The 12,177-nt window shown below is 35.9% G+C and overlaps 1 protein-coding gene across 1 annotated transcript in view; it reads left to right on the forward strand.

Annotated features, from left to right (window-relative positions):
- The first annotated feature begins 685 nt into the window (after window positions 1-685).
- The window catches only part of rgs7a (regulator of G protein signaling 7a), a 78,711-nt gene continuing 67,219 nt past the window's right edge, over window positions 686-12,177 (forward strand). The window contains exons 1-2 of the mRNA XM_038293908.1: window positions 686-908; window positions 3,294-3,412. Coding sequence (XP_038149836.1) covers window positions 3,335-3,412 — 78 coding nt within the window. The 5' untranslated portion in view covers window positions 686-908; window positions 3,294-3,334. The remainder of the gene's footprint in view (window positions 909-3,293; window positions 3,413-12,177) is intronic.

A 12,177-nucleotide genomic window follows, 5' to 3' on the forward strand; every position in this document is an offset into this window, starting at 1 on the left:
TTGCCATAAGGGCCATATGATGAACTGTTCTCTTTTTGCAAAGATATTAATAAAGTGCCGACTGAGTGAAATCCATTGATCTCTGTTTATTTAACTAGGGTGAATAGTTGAATACTTCTTTTCCCCACTACAGTCTCATGTTAATGTCTCATGTTTATGTCTATGGTTGGTCTAGGTCACTGTGTGTTGCCAACCTGTCAGATCCTCACAGAAGAGATGAAATTGTACTGAGATTGACTTACACACGTAAATTCTGTTGAGAAGGAACTTCTGAAGATAGTTGGTTTTGCATGATTTTTTTTTAAAGTGGTGTTAGAATAAAGGGGTTAAGCTTGTGAATCTTTAAAAATGCTAAACCAGTTTCCTCCCACAGTATTTTCTTTTTTAAAATATATGTAGGAGATTGTAGTTGGAAATTGACTAAATGGGAAAATATCAAAGATGTTTAGATATTTAGCAAAACAGGACTTTTTCTAGTTAAGCATGCGCAGTATTGTTCGCCCAGTATTGTCAGGCAATTAGTCTAAATCTGTCGCTAGGACCTATACCTGTCACAGTAATCACTGCAGTTAATAACAGCAACACTGTGTGCCAAAAAATAGCCTCACGCCTCTAAAACAGGGTGTTTTTTATTCCTCACACGCCATTGGTCACACAGATCGATGCGCGCTCGCGGCGCTTCGCGGCGACGCGCCCGCTCTACTGAGCATCGTTTTAAGGGGAAGAGAGCAGAGCCTGTTCCTGATCTGAATCACACACCGAGCGTCCACCGAATGTTTGCTCCTACCCGCTGCCAATGCACACCCCTCGCATTCCTATGTCCGCCAGTTGACACACTGAACTCAAAGGACGAGGCTTCCAAACCTGCGGGGATTCAGGCGTCCTAAAGCGGGCAGCTTTGTTTCCAGGTAAGCCTCTCCCCACTTGTCCTCTCCTTCTCTTTCGGTGATCGTGTTTTTATTGGTCAAGGGGGAAGCAGAAAATAACGGGACGCCGGAGATGTTTTACGGTAACTGTCCGTGGTGCTGAAAGGGCATCGACACATGGTAGTAAAAAGACAATACAGCACCTCTCTACGGCCTCACGATAAAAGCAGGTTGCATGACTTCGCTGTTTAAATCCTATAAGGTGTTTATTTATTTATTTTTTTTTTGCAGACTACATCTCACTAGGTTACCGTAATGGTGTCGATTGGAAGAAAGAAATCACAAAGCTCTCAGATAATTTCGCAAAGTCTCACACATTTTGACAATGGCTGCTTTACTCAAATGGACACATCCAAGCTGCGTTGTAGGTTATGATACCTCCTCTAGGGACGGTGTGTTTTCCTGGATTTACTGTTGTTATGGTCTTTGCCTCACCTTATCTTTCTATTGCAAACATGCATGCAGTCCTTGCAGAACTTTAATTAGTATTAAAATATGACTGATTTAGATTCTGGTGCAAAGACTAAGCTTATATGAAATAACGGTTATTGCAACAATTATTTTTGGGACAAACTTTTTGCCCTGCTCAAAAATACCTTTAACAAATGTCTGTTTAACACAGAAGGACATGGTTTTAAATCAGACACATTCTGTAAAACAAAACCAATGAGGTATTGCCAGTTTCCATTATTAAGGTATAACAGCGTTTTAAAAATTGGAAAACCTTATTTACTTTAAATTAATGTTAGAAAAGGTTCCAGAGTAACCTGTTTATTCCTCACTTGTATAAAACTTAAAGTAATGCATTGCTGCCTCTTCCCAACCTGTTGCTCTGCATAAAATGTACACTAACCTTCCTCTAGAAAGCAGAAGTCTATTTTCGTTTGCTTATCAGAAAAGCAGGGGGAAAAAACAAAAACAACAGCAAAAAAGTAATGGTGTTGTAATCACTTTTGCTAAAGAAGCATGAATTGAGTGCATGTGAAAAAAAAAAGAAAATTAAAAGTTATGGTTTAAAGACTGTTAAATTTTTTTTTCATGCAATTCTTTATGTTAAAGTGTGAATCTATGAAAACAGTAATCCTCATTCACACTTTAAAAAGGCTATTTTTAAACAGATGTATTAATTTTATGTAGCATAAGGACATAAATGCTCTTTCTTCCATAAACAAATCAGTGAAGGCATAGCCTACAGGTCCATTAGCTCTGTTTTCAAGGTAGCAATAATAAAAAATCTCTTAATTTGTTAGTTTTCCGTCACTCTTATATCAAGTCGATCGCAGGGCAACACAGAGACAAACAACCATTCACACACACTCGTATCCATTTAGAATTTAGAGAAGCCAATTAACCTCACAGTTATGTTTTGACTGTGGGAGGAAGCCAGAGTACACAGAGAGAACCCATGCATGCACAGGGAGAACATGCAAACTCCACAAAGAAAGACCCCGGGTCAGGAATCGAACCCAGAACCTTCTTGCTGCAAGGCAACAGTGCTACCCACTACATCACTGAGCAGCTGCTCAGGTATCTAAAAATCTATATTAACATCCAACATTAAGTTTGATCTTCAGAAGCTATCAGATCACCATAGAAACATCCAAACTGTAATAAGGCATTGGCCCATGCAGCATTTTGCATTTTATATGGTGATAAAAATCACTTTCTTTGGTTCTTGGTCATAAGTGTTGCCGTTTAAGTTGAAAATATTCAATAAATAGATTTAGAAAAAATACCATTCTGGGATGATTAATACTCTGTAAATAGTTGTTTGATTTCATACTTATACTGAGTTGAAAACACAGTTCTGGTGTTTAAATAACAGTTGCCAATCGATTGGAGAGTGTCTTTGTAGTAGTAGGTTGGCTACCGGTGCTGATAACCCAACTACTTAACCAGCTTATCTTAGCTTGTGGGGTTACTTGTGTTTACTAATCCAAAAGTGCAGCATATAAATCAATGTTGTTATAAATATAAAATGTGTGATATTTTATTTCAGCAACAATATTGCTATTTTGCAGAGAAGTTCTCAGATCCTGTTATTTTCTTTGTGTAAATATTGTATTATATTTGTATATTTGTGTAAGTATTGTATTATATGATATTTGAAATTGTTAACACGGATCACACCATGGGACTAGTAAGTCAGCCTGTTCCTATTACATATAAGATAACTATATTTAGTTCTCTGCACCTTCACAATCCTTCTTAATATGCCAAAATATGCCAAAACATCATCATTATCCACAAGCCACAAGCATTGTTTATGATTCCTGTCTTGGCAAAGAAAAGCACGAGTCACGTTTTGGCAGCTGCTGCTGCATTGTTTCTCTGACTGGCCAAAATATCCCTCTCTGTCTATAACAGGAGCTCCTGACATTTCCTGTGGCAGATTTACTCAAAGGATCATGGCACAGACCAACAGCAGCGGGCAGGGGACCAATGGAGTAGCGGATGAATCCCCCAACATGATCGTGTACAGAAAGGTAAGACTGGTGCTATTTTTAGCCCTCCTATGTGTCTCTGAGGGGGTGTGAGCATGCATGACTTTCTGGCATCAATTTTGCTTGACAATGAGCTGTGACATTAAAATTACAAAAAACCGTATTGGACCATTAGAAATAAGAGATATTATTCACTGTGTTCTTATTAAGAAAATCTAGAAGTATGTGGAAATATATAATAATACAGAAATGCAGTGTTTGTGAATTACATGAAGGTCTTATGTATCCTAAACCTTTCTTTAGTTGTGTGTTTAGGGAATTCTGTTCATATAGTATACCGATTTAGCTTGACCGCTGTTTCAGTTGGATAATAGAGAATAATATGGATATTGAATTGGAGTCTGATTTCTTAAAAAAAAAAAAAACCCAGTGAAAAAGCCCTTTAGCTTGCTGTTGATGGGGAATCTTGAGTTCATAAGTTCAGCATCACCAACCAACCACAATATGTATGTTATTTCATTATGTGGTTTCCACACTTTAGAAGGAGGGGCCAACTCTCATTGTCTTTAAATGACTATAAGAAAAATACATTTTCTGTTTTTTTTCTTAATAAAAACATTCATCTGTGCATGTGTCTAAATAAAAATTATCACTGCGTTTAAAGTATGTAGCCAGGAGACACCTATTTACGAGGTTGTACATACAGATTTTCCACTGGGTTCCACTGGGTCTAATTGGATGATGTCTTTTTTCTTTAGCAGGCTGACATTAATAGAACAGAAAGGGATTCAAAAGGAAATTAAACATTTCTCATTACACTGCAAGTCATGCTTTTCTTCACTGTTAAATATGTTACTACATTAGGTAATTAAAGGAAGGGCAGGAAGTGAAATTGCCCACTGCTGAGACACCTTAATCCGCACAGCTCCAACATCAAACAAATTAACGAGATTTTAATCTGCATGGAAGATAACATTTGCTTGCTAAAACCTTGACAGATAAATTTTTTTTTATTTTTTTTTTAAATATTCGTTGAGATGGTTATTTACAGTACAATGCTTCTTGTATGTGTTTGCATGGTTGCAATTTTCTCTTCCATCAATACAAAAACTGTAAAGCTAGGTGTAAGATTAACCTACAAATAAACCATTTAGAAAATTGCTTTTGCTTTGAGGGGTTTTAGTTCCCTAGTGGCACTGCCATTGTGTGATGGCAGGAATTTATTTCTGTTCTCTCAATGTAAACCATGCTGCGTGCCTCGTGCAAACCCAAACCAATGCCTTATACTCAGTAGAAGCTGATGGAAACCTGAGATATATGTAATATTTCCTTCCTTCCTTCCTTCCTTCCTTCCTTCCTTCCTTCCTTCCTTCCTTCCTTCCTTCCTTCCTTCCTTCCTTCCTTCCTTCCTTCCTTCCTTCCTTCCTTCCTTCCTTCCTTCCTTCCTTCCTTCCTTCCTTCCTTCCTTCCTTCCTTCCTTCCTTCCACCAATAAGTGAAGAATTTGCACTTAGCGTGACAATACAGATTGACAGGCTTCTTTATGGCGCTCACACTGGGTTAAGCAATCTCTATGTCAGTGTGGGGCAAGATGATTTTGCTAAGTTTGTCACAAAAGCGAGCGCTTGCTGTTTTAGAGGTCCTACATTTCAGAAGATACACTTGAGCATACTGGTTGGGATTAGTTTACTCAGTATTTGATATATGGAGGCTTTTAAAGAACAATTTATCTGAGTTTATTTGGTAACAATTCATTTGCACATACCATAAACTATAATATAATACACACTATTTAAAGAGGAGAGGAATATGGATTGGCTTCCCACTATTTTGTTAATTGCTCTTTTTCTGATCAAGAATAACGTCACAGTCAGGTTTGAAGTGAGGTTAGGTTACAAAACAATATCTAAAGCCTTTCCGGTTTTTCATAGCGCTCAGACCTGCCAAGCTGTGGCCACCCGCCTCAACTGAAAGAAATAGAAAATCCCTAGAAGTCTGTGGAACCTACAGGTGAAAGAATCTGTTGACATGACAACTATTAATCATTCACTGCACAAATCTGTCATCTGAGGAAAAGTGGGTGTAAAGTGGGTGTGAAGGGGTAAAAAAAGCCTTGCATAAAGAAAGCCATTTGATGGTTCCTTTAAAGGTTGTGCTCAAGCAAAAGAGGACGCAACAAACATTGAGAGGCAGATGGGATAGTTTGATGTGACCAAAATTGATCTATTTAAATTACAGGCAATATGTCCTGCATAACACTAAACACACCTTCTTCTCCAAGGATCATGCTGTGGGAGTAACATTTCTTTTCTCAGTTGTAACAGGAAAGCTGATCAGTATCAAAGGGGAAGATGGATGGAGCTATAAACAGGATAATCCTAGAAAGACAAAACAAACAACACAACTTTTAAAATACCTCTAAATATGTGAGACCGGGGCTGAAGGTTTAACTTCCAGCAAAACAACTACCCCAAACTTACATATAAATCCAAAATTGATTTATATGGATTGTTGATATTTTCATAAGACATAATTACAATGTTAACATTGAAAATTGGAGTGTCATCACAGTGTTTCTGTCAATCTTCATCAGCTTTAACATCCTTTGCACTAAATTCTAAGCCAGGATCAAGGCACTGTGCAAAGACACAAAGTAAATTAAAGACATAAAACTGTCAGCCTAGTTCAACCACACTGTTTTACTGCAAGTGACTACAGGGAATGTTATAAGAAATACAAAGATGTCAAAATTATTTAAATTGATTTCAAAACTACATATTAGCAGTGAGTCTCAATTGTTGCCTTTCTTTGGGATAACAGAAATTATGTTAAATAAATATATCACCTAAATGGTTGATTTCACTGTTAATACTTTGACACAAAGGGTCGCAACTTGGCTTTTTTCCTGACACAGCAGGCCAGTACAAATTCATAGCGGTGTAATAGCTCTAACAAAAACTGCAAATGGATGAGCAATCTCTGCAGACATGCGGACGATGCCAAGATGAACAGGTGCTCCAAAGACTTTTCAGATGGAGATAGCTTGGCAGAGGTGATGCAATCCACAATGAGATGAGGTGAACTCTCAAGTGGAAAACACACTTTCAGGGCACTGTTTTGCTGCCCTGGCCTCTAGCACATCAATATCATAAGTAGGCAGGGAACATGCAGCAAGAAGCATTGATAGATAGCAACAGACTACATCTACTCTGGTATCAGGTGATGTGTGAGTACGGCATAGTAGCGGATGTGTTATGTAATATGAGCAGAGGGAGTTTTATGGTTGAGGACAGCAGATAGTGGTTTGATAGTCCTTCCACAGGGAGCATAACTATATCCTTTCATTTTCTGCATATTCTTTCTCTCCTGGCTTCATGCATTCCTCCAGTCCTGTCATTAATGTCTGATTAAAATGGATTGATGTGTGTGTGTGTGTGTGTGTGTGTGTGTGTGTGTGTGTGTGTGTGTGTGCGTGCGCCTGGGTGTTGACCTGCTTGCTGAGGAGATGAGTACAAAGATGCCCGTCTGCATCGAGGACAAATGGAGTCTGGAGACTTGCTAGGATGCATTTATCGGCAGACATGCAGATACATACACAAATATGACTTTGAGAATCCATTTTTGAAGGACAGGCAATACTGAAAAAATAGTCCTCAGCAATTTTAAGCAAAAGATTAACTAAAAAGTCCTGTAAAGACTCCGAAAAATAAATGCCCAAAAAACACAACTTGTGGGTACTTGGAGACAGATCTGTGATTATTTTCCTCATTGCTTTCTATTTAAAAACTCTTTAAATGTCACTTCTCCCACATTAAGCATGTTAAGTCATGCCGAATCGGGCTCTGTATGGGTCTTTTTTATGCCTGCTCACATGTGAGCACCATAAATAATGCTATGATGTGTGTGAGTGCTGTATGTAGGGCGAATGTTGCTAAGAGAGTTGTGAATTTTTTATGCAAGCCTAAAACAGCTTTGGTTCACAGTCACTCAGCATGAAGCAGGAACATCTTCTCTCGCCAGCTAGCACTTTGTTTGAGCTTCTGTGATTTGAGTCTTGGCATAAATGCATGTCTGTGTGAGCAGAGGTGTGGATTCATAATCAAGGTGAGGAAGTTTGCAACATTCTAATTATCAGATTTTTTATTGCCTTGTCCCTCTCCGGTGTTTTGGCTGTAACAATTAAAAAAGTTTCTCAATTTTAAACCTACAAAATTGAAATTTCTGTGTTAATTTTATAGATTTTTTTCATGAAGAGGAGAAATCTGAAGGAAAATTTTATATGCTTAAAATATAATAATTTAAAAAAATTTCATTCACAGCTTTTTCAAAGATGAGTTTATGCCATATGACGCTCCTTACACCAAAAGTCAATTTTAGGCCCTAAGAAACATATTATTCCAAGACTCAAAACAAGACGGAATAGATGATTAAGTTTGCCATATTTTTTTGCAGTAAATTAGAATTGGATCATCCTCTGTGGTTTGCAAACTGACAGCTGAGACATCAGGCCATTCTTTTTTACATCTGAGCTGCCGAAGGGTATTCAGTAATTGGTCTTCCAGCTGCCAGTTTGGATTCTATATCTGTCCAGAGCCATTTATCCTGCACTCTCCACATTTATTAGTTTCGCTCTATTTTTTACCAGTAAAAACAAGGTATATTGCCAGTTTTATTTTTATTTTTTTGTTGTGTGGATGTAACTGAATGGTGTCTTGCATTCTTTTCTACAAACTAAGCTTATAACTTTACATTTGAAAGGCTACCAACTTTTTTCTTTACCGCAAATCACACGCACTGTAGAGGAAAATCAAACACACATGTTGATGTTTTTTTGTATTTTTCTGCTACAGTTTTGCAAATGATTATGGTAAAAATCTGTACTTTGCCAAAATCCATTTTTTCCACAGGCATATGCATTTGATGACATACCCATAAGATATAAGATAACTGCTCTAAATTAAAAAGCCTTACATTTAATCAAGAAAGTCCCATTGAAATTAAGCATGACTTCCTCTAGGGAGTTTAAATGACTCAGATACTTTGCAATTACTAATATTATCAAGATAAGATTGCGAGAAAAATCAAACACTTGATAAATATCAAAAACTACACCAACTAAGGATAGAAAGTTCAATACATGTTATAAGAAAAATAAAATACATACATTTAGACTAAGGTAAGACAAGGCAGTTTTATTTGTATAGCACAAGTCAGAACATCGACATAATAATACAGAAGAAAAATTAAAACAGAATAAAAGCAAAACATTTGTTAAACAAATAAATTAATTGAATGACAAAAAGCAGAACTAAAGCAAGTAAAAAACATAATAAATGTTTAAACAGTTGGATCACAACCTTAAACTAATACCCCAGTTAGCAGTTTAACCTCAACAGTCAAAGGCAGCTCTAAACAAATGGGTTTTAACTTTGATTTAAAAAAAACTAAGGCTTTCAGCACTTTTACAGTCTTTTGGACGTTTGTTTTGGTTAGTGGAGCATAGGAACTAAATGCTGCTTCTCCATGTTTGGTTGTAGTTCTGGGTGAACATAGTAGGCTTGAACTAGAAGTCCTGAGTGGTCTGGGAGTTGATGCACTGACAACAAATCTGTTATGAGGTGCTTATCCAATCAGTGATTTATAGACCAACAGAAGAATTTTAAAGTCTATTCTATGAAGACACTGTTGCTGTAATCAGTTCTAGTTAAATAAATGCATGAATCAGTTTTTTCTAGATCCTCTTTGGACATCAGTCCTTTAATCCTGAAAATGTTCTTCAGATGATAAAAGGTTGGCTTAGTAACTTTCTTTATGTGCCTCTGAAGGTTCAGGTCTGAGTCCATCATGACCCCAAGATTTTGGCCACAATCAGTGGTTTCTAGCTGTAGTAGCTGAAGCTGTGAGCTAACTTTGGTAAAAAAAAAAAAAAAGTATTATCTTAGTTTTGTTTTTATTCAGTTGTAGAAAATCATGGTGTATCCACATATTGATCTGTTCTAAGCATCTAGCAAAAACTCTTAGTAGTTTTAATAAAACACTTAAGTATATGTAGAAAGGGAAATATCTCTAGAATATTGAAACATTTCAAATATGTGGAGTGAAAAAGTCAGTGTGTTAAAAACATCTTCTTGTGTTTTTTTATTTTGTTTTCTATTTCCTTGCATGTTGTTATTCAAATCTCCTCTTCATATGTGTTTACTGGTATTCTGCACTTTTGCAGCTTAACATCTGAGAATACTGCTTCAGTTTCAGAAACTTTGGAACACATAAGTGGCTGGTCAGGATTAACAGGAAAAAAAAAGACCAGATTCTATTTTCAAAAAGGTTCAGTTTTTTTTTTTTTTTTTTTACCAAGTTGTACCTAGATGCATTTCCATAAACAAGGCTTTGAGGCCAAGCAATATTTCCATCATCTGCTGCTTCCAATAAAAAAATATTGTAAGGCCCACTCGCCCACTATAGTGTTTACAATTGGTAGCTATAGCCAAGCAGAATTAGAAGTTTTATTGTGTGGTGTATTTTCTGTGTTTTTCTTTTTTTAACCAACTGAGAACAAAGCTAAAAAAAAAAAAAAGACTGTGAACATCTGACCTCATAACATAATAAAATAAAGAAAAACATTTTTTTATTTTTTTTTGGTTCAGTGATTAAGAAATGCTCATCTATACACATGTAATTAATAGAGAATATTGGTTTACACCCTGTATAATAATTGGTGGAAAATGAACCGGTCCCCGAGGAAAATATGCCTTAAATCAACACCATGTTGTGGAGTCATGCTATTGCTTCCATTTTAAATTAGCAAATAAAATGTGACACGTCATGGTCTTACTGCTTATGTCAGTTCACTTTCAATCTTTTGCCATTATCCATGCAGAGGTTACAAAAGAATCCAGCTGTGCACCTCCGACTGTCCTCTGCTTAAAGCTGCCTTCAGTACACAGTAATAAATGAATGGAAAGATCAATATTATTATTTGTTTGTAGGTATTTTCTTAGAGAATAATTCCTAATATATTTAAAAATAATCCTTTACTATGTAGAGTTGTTTTTTTTTTTTTTTTTAGATCATTTTGTAAGGCGTTACAGAATTTTGTTATAGGCTTCCTTACAAAAAAACTGGGAGAATGTCCATAGATAATTATAGTTATTACAGTGGTGAAGATAGCTTTTTTCTAAATGTCAGCAGCGGGACCATTTTTTTTTTTTCTATTAAAACAGGTATCTTATGATAAGTCTAGATTTGAATTCGGTTCACTTTATTAAACACACTAAAGCTATTTTTTCAGGAGAAATATCTTTAGCAATAGAAAAATTAACAGTTTCCTTTGTCTGTATTTTTACCTCTTTGGCCTAATTAAAACGGGTTATAGTTTAAAAAAATTAAACAAATATATATTTTGGAGTTGTATGATATTTTTAAAGTTTTTTTCTATATATATATTTTAAGTTGTCAAATGGTTTTGGAGTTTCATCTAGAGCAAAATATGTCCAACCATATTTTATTATGTTTTACTATGATAATACAACTTACATTAAGAGGATATAATTGTACTAAAAAGCTTGATATGATGTGCCATGCTGTGCTCCACTCTGTAATAAATTACAAATAATGGTTAGGTCATAGAAATATCAATAGATTAGTTTAATTTGGTATTGTTATTCTAAAGAAAAACTTACAAAAAGGCTAAATGATTAATAATTTATAATTACTGTCATTGGTAGACAAACGATTATATAGAAATGAGACATTCCTTAGTTAAATAAAAAGGAGAAGACAAACAGTGCAAAGGTAATAGAGCTATAAACTGATTTGGCAGTTGATTAAGTTAATGTGTACAAGATTATCTTTTGCAGGACAAATTCTTCATTCTCCTCTGTATCACTATAGCACAGTAGTTTAATAGTTATTAATTGCACAGTGGCTGCAGGTCTGTCAGAATTATGTGAAATTGATATAGATTCTGTAAAAAAAATATTGGTTGTGAATGTTTATTCAAATAGGCATTTGTGTTGCCACTGTTTGATTTTCTATTAAATAAAGCTTCGATCATCAAACAAATCCATAAGCCGCAAATACCTTTCATCTGTAGCACCCCAATTCCTGTTTAAGGTTGTTTTTTTGTTTTTTTTCCAAAATTCGACAGATTCTGTGGTTGAAAGCCTTTTTATTTCTTTTTTTCCATCTACACCCATAAAACTGCGTGCTCCTTCAGCCTCCCATGTTATCAACACAATTTCCCAACCATCCTACAGTTTTCATGAGTCATAAAACAGAGAGAACCGAATACATTTTCAGCTTTTCTCAGTTAAGAGCTGGATTGGAGGGTTCTTGTGCCGCTCGTCTCCCTTGGTGTGCAATCAGAAGATCACTGAGACCAATAGAAAAGGGGGGCTTGAGGTGGGATGATCCATAATTGCCTGATCAGAGAGAAATCTTTGTATGAAGTGGAGCTCTTTGTGCGTCAGATCGTGTGCCAGGCCATTTCACTCTAAGTGTATGTACACGGTCTTGCTCTTTTTTCGCATTTGTTTTTTAAGAGAAAAGGGATGTGCATGTTGGATGAGAAATTTCAGTAAAGAGATTCAAATTAATGCCCCCCACCCTTTCACCTGCAGGTACCTGTAACATTTCTTTGGCAGGGATCACTATCCTCATCTATAATCTATTGCAAATGTATTCATCTTGGAATTGGTGACTCACATGGTGATGCTATGTCATCAAAATTTAAATAAAATATTGAATAAACCTAGATTTAACTTGTGTTTATGTTAAAGAATATGGTGAGCAAAAGATTTTGTTATCCGA

The sequence above is a fragment of the Cyprinodon tularosa genome, unplaced genomic scaffold, assembly GCF_016077235.1.
Source record: "Cyprinodon tularosa strain WSP-4 unplaced genomic scaffold, ASM1607723v1 ctg331, whole genome shotgun sequence".
NCBI classification, from domain to species: domain Eukaryota; kingdom Metazoa; phylum Chordata; class Actinopteri; order Cyprinodontiformes; family Cyprinodontidae; genus Cyprinodon; species Cyprinodon tularosa.